The sequence below is a fragment of the Acanthisitta chloris genome, unplaced genomic scaffold (genome assembly GCF_000695815.1).
Source record: "Acanthisitta chloris isolate BGI_N310 unplaced genomic scaffold, ASM69581v1 scaffold9390, whole genome shotgun sequence".
Classification (NCBI taxonomy): domain Eukaryota; kingdom Metazoa; phylum Chordata; class Aves; order Passeriformes; family Acanthisittidae; genus Acanthisitta; species Acanthisitta chloris.
Genome location: NW_008653306.1, coordinates 21,899 through 23,947, shown reverse-complemented (window position 1 = coordinate 23,947; position 2,049 = coordinate 21,899). Strand labels below are relative to the sequence as shown.

Genomic DNA, 2,049 nt, shown 5'->3' with positions numbered 1-2,049 from the left:
AGCAGGAACAGAGGATGGCCTGGGGGTCACAACTGCTCTTGGAGGGCCAGAAATCTCTCACGGAGAGAACAGCACAAGGAAACCTGATGGAGTGGCTACTCCAACGTGGATTTGGCACCAAGCAGAAAGGAAAGAGAAGAAAACTTATTGAGGATCATCTCACCTGTTTGTAGGCGTAAAGCTCTTTGTGTGCCTGATGCCTGAGCCTGCAAACAAACCAGGGACAAACGTGAGGGCAGGCAAAAAAAAATCAGGATTACTGTAGCACCTCCAACATTTAATTTCCCTCCTTTCCAGATGTAATACATTTATGCATTAGTTCTTCCTTCCAGAAACCAGAATGGCCACATGAAATGGAGTGTTTAAGCAACATCCAGTTTTCTTCTGTCACTGGGAATGCAACATCTCCATCTCAAATCAAACTATTCCTCTTCTGACCTCCCTAATCTTCCAAGCAAATATCACCCACACCATTAAGACCAGAAAAAGCAGGACAGTAAATCACAAGCTGCCACAACTCCCCTCGGTTTCCAACCACTTTGGCTGCCAGCAATTCCTAGGCTGGATGTGGCACCTTTCCCTGAGCAATGGGGATTAAGACCTGAGGAAATCTCCACTCCTACTCCAGCAAGGACAGGGAATGAGAGCTCCCTGTCTGGAGGTTTCCCAGCAAACTCTCCATCATGCTGCTTGGGTGATGTTGGGTTCCTCAAACTCAGCTCTATCCTCAATTTTAAGATCAAACAAACAACATCCACTCCTGGAGCAAATGGAGGGATGGAGATGAGTGAGATGAACCTATTTCAACAATTCCAGTGGGACATCCAGCTGGTGGCAGCAGGGATTTGAGGCCACATCAAATGGCTGGTTCCATTCCCTCCCTCTCCAGTCTCCCCTCCCCAGAGGCAGAACCACGAGCAATCTTTTCCACAGCATAGTGGAGTGCTCCGTGGGCATCTGCTAGCTGGAACAGCTCATTATTGCTCCTGAAATAAAGACATATTCAATTAAAAAAACTAATATTGTCTGTCATTAGCAGACATTGCATTTAGTGAAGTGTTGGGAAAGCTCAAATGAGAAGTCATCAGGACTAAAGAGGTGGCCAGGGACTTCTAATAAGGAAAGTGTTGCGGCTGCAGGGCTTGGACAGCTGTAGGAATACTTTCCTCCAGTCAGCCCTGAGTGTGATTTCAGATGGGAAACCCCCTGGCCTGTAATTTCACTTCTCCAAAATTATTCTGGGGGGGTATCTCAAACCCCTGGCTGTTCCATCCTGAGCTCCTGGGGGGTTTTAATCCTGCCACGCTGCAGTGGGTGAGATATAAAAATAGGATGGAAAAATATATCCTTATGGATAAGCCCCCTAAAAAATGCCATAGGCATTAAAAGCTGAGGAATGGGTAAAAATGCACCTTAATGCTGCAGAGAGAGATGCAGTAAGTTGGCTGCTGAGTCCCAGATTTCACAGGGAGTCATCCCTTCTGCTCCAACAAAACTGCCTGGCAGGAACTGACAGCAGGCAGAGAGGAGAAGAAGGAAGACGAGGAGGAGGAGGAGGAGGAGGATTGCATCCCTCTGCCACTGACCCCGAGCAGAAATACGAGCAGAAGATGCAGGAACAATAGAGAAAACAGGATGAAACCAGCCCAATCTGCAGGGATCCGGCGGCTGGGAATGCAGTTATGAAACACAGATGGGGAGAAGCAAGGCACACAGCTGGAGATTGCATACAGGGGGAAAACTCTCCCAGAATGGGAAGAAGTGTTCATCTGAGAGAGCACTGAATGTCCAACAAGGATTTGGTCCCCATGAGACAAAGCCACTGGAGCACCTGGACCAGTGATGGGGAAGAAGCAACCACCTGGGCCTGGATCTGTGCAGATCCATGCTTCAAGTGCAAATGCTGTAACTGCACAGGCTGGTGCTGAGCTAGATAGGGAGATTTTTCAAAAACAAAAACCAACCCTCCCTGGAGGTTTTGGGGAGCAGCAAGAGCACATCTGGTGCCAAAGCGTGCGAGCTCAGTCTGCTCCTCCACACACACTTCCC

General features: G+C 48.4%; 1 protein-coding gene across 1 annotated transcript in view; it reads right to left on the bottom strand.

The window, feature by feature from the left end:
* RNF24 (ring finger protein 24) overlaps positions 1 to 2,049 on the bottom strand; it is a gene marked incomplete at its 3' end in the record, with an annotated part of 18,996 nt that overhangs the window by 2,886 nt on the left and 14,061 nt on the right. Inside the window, 1 exon segment of the mRNA XM_009080431.1 lies at positions 164 to 206. Coding sequence (XP_009078679.1) covers positions 164 to 206 — 43 coding nt within the window.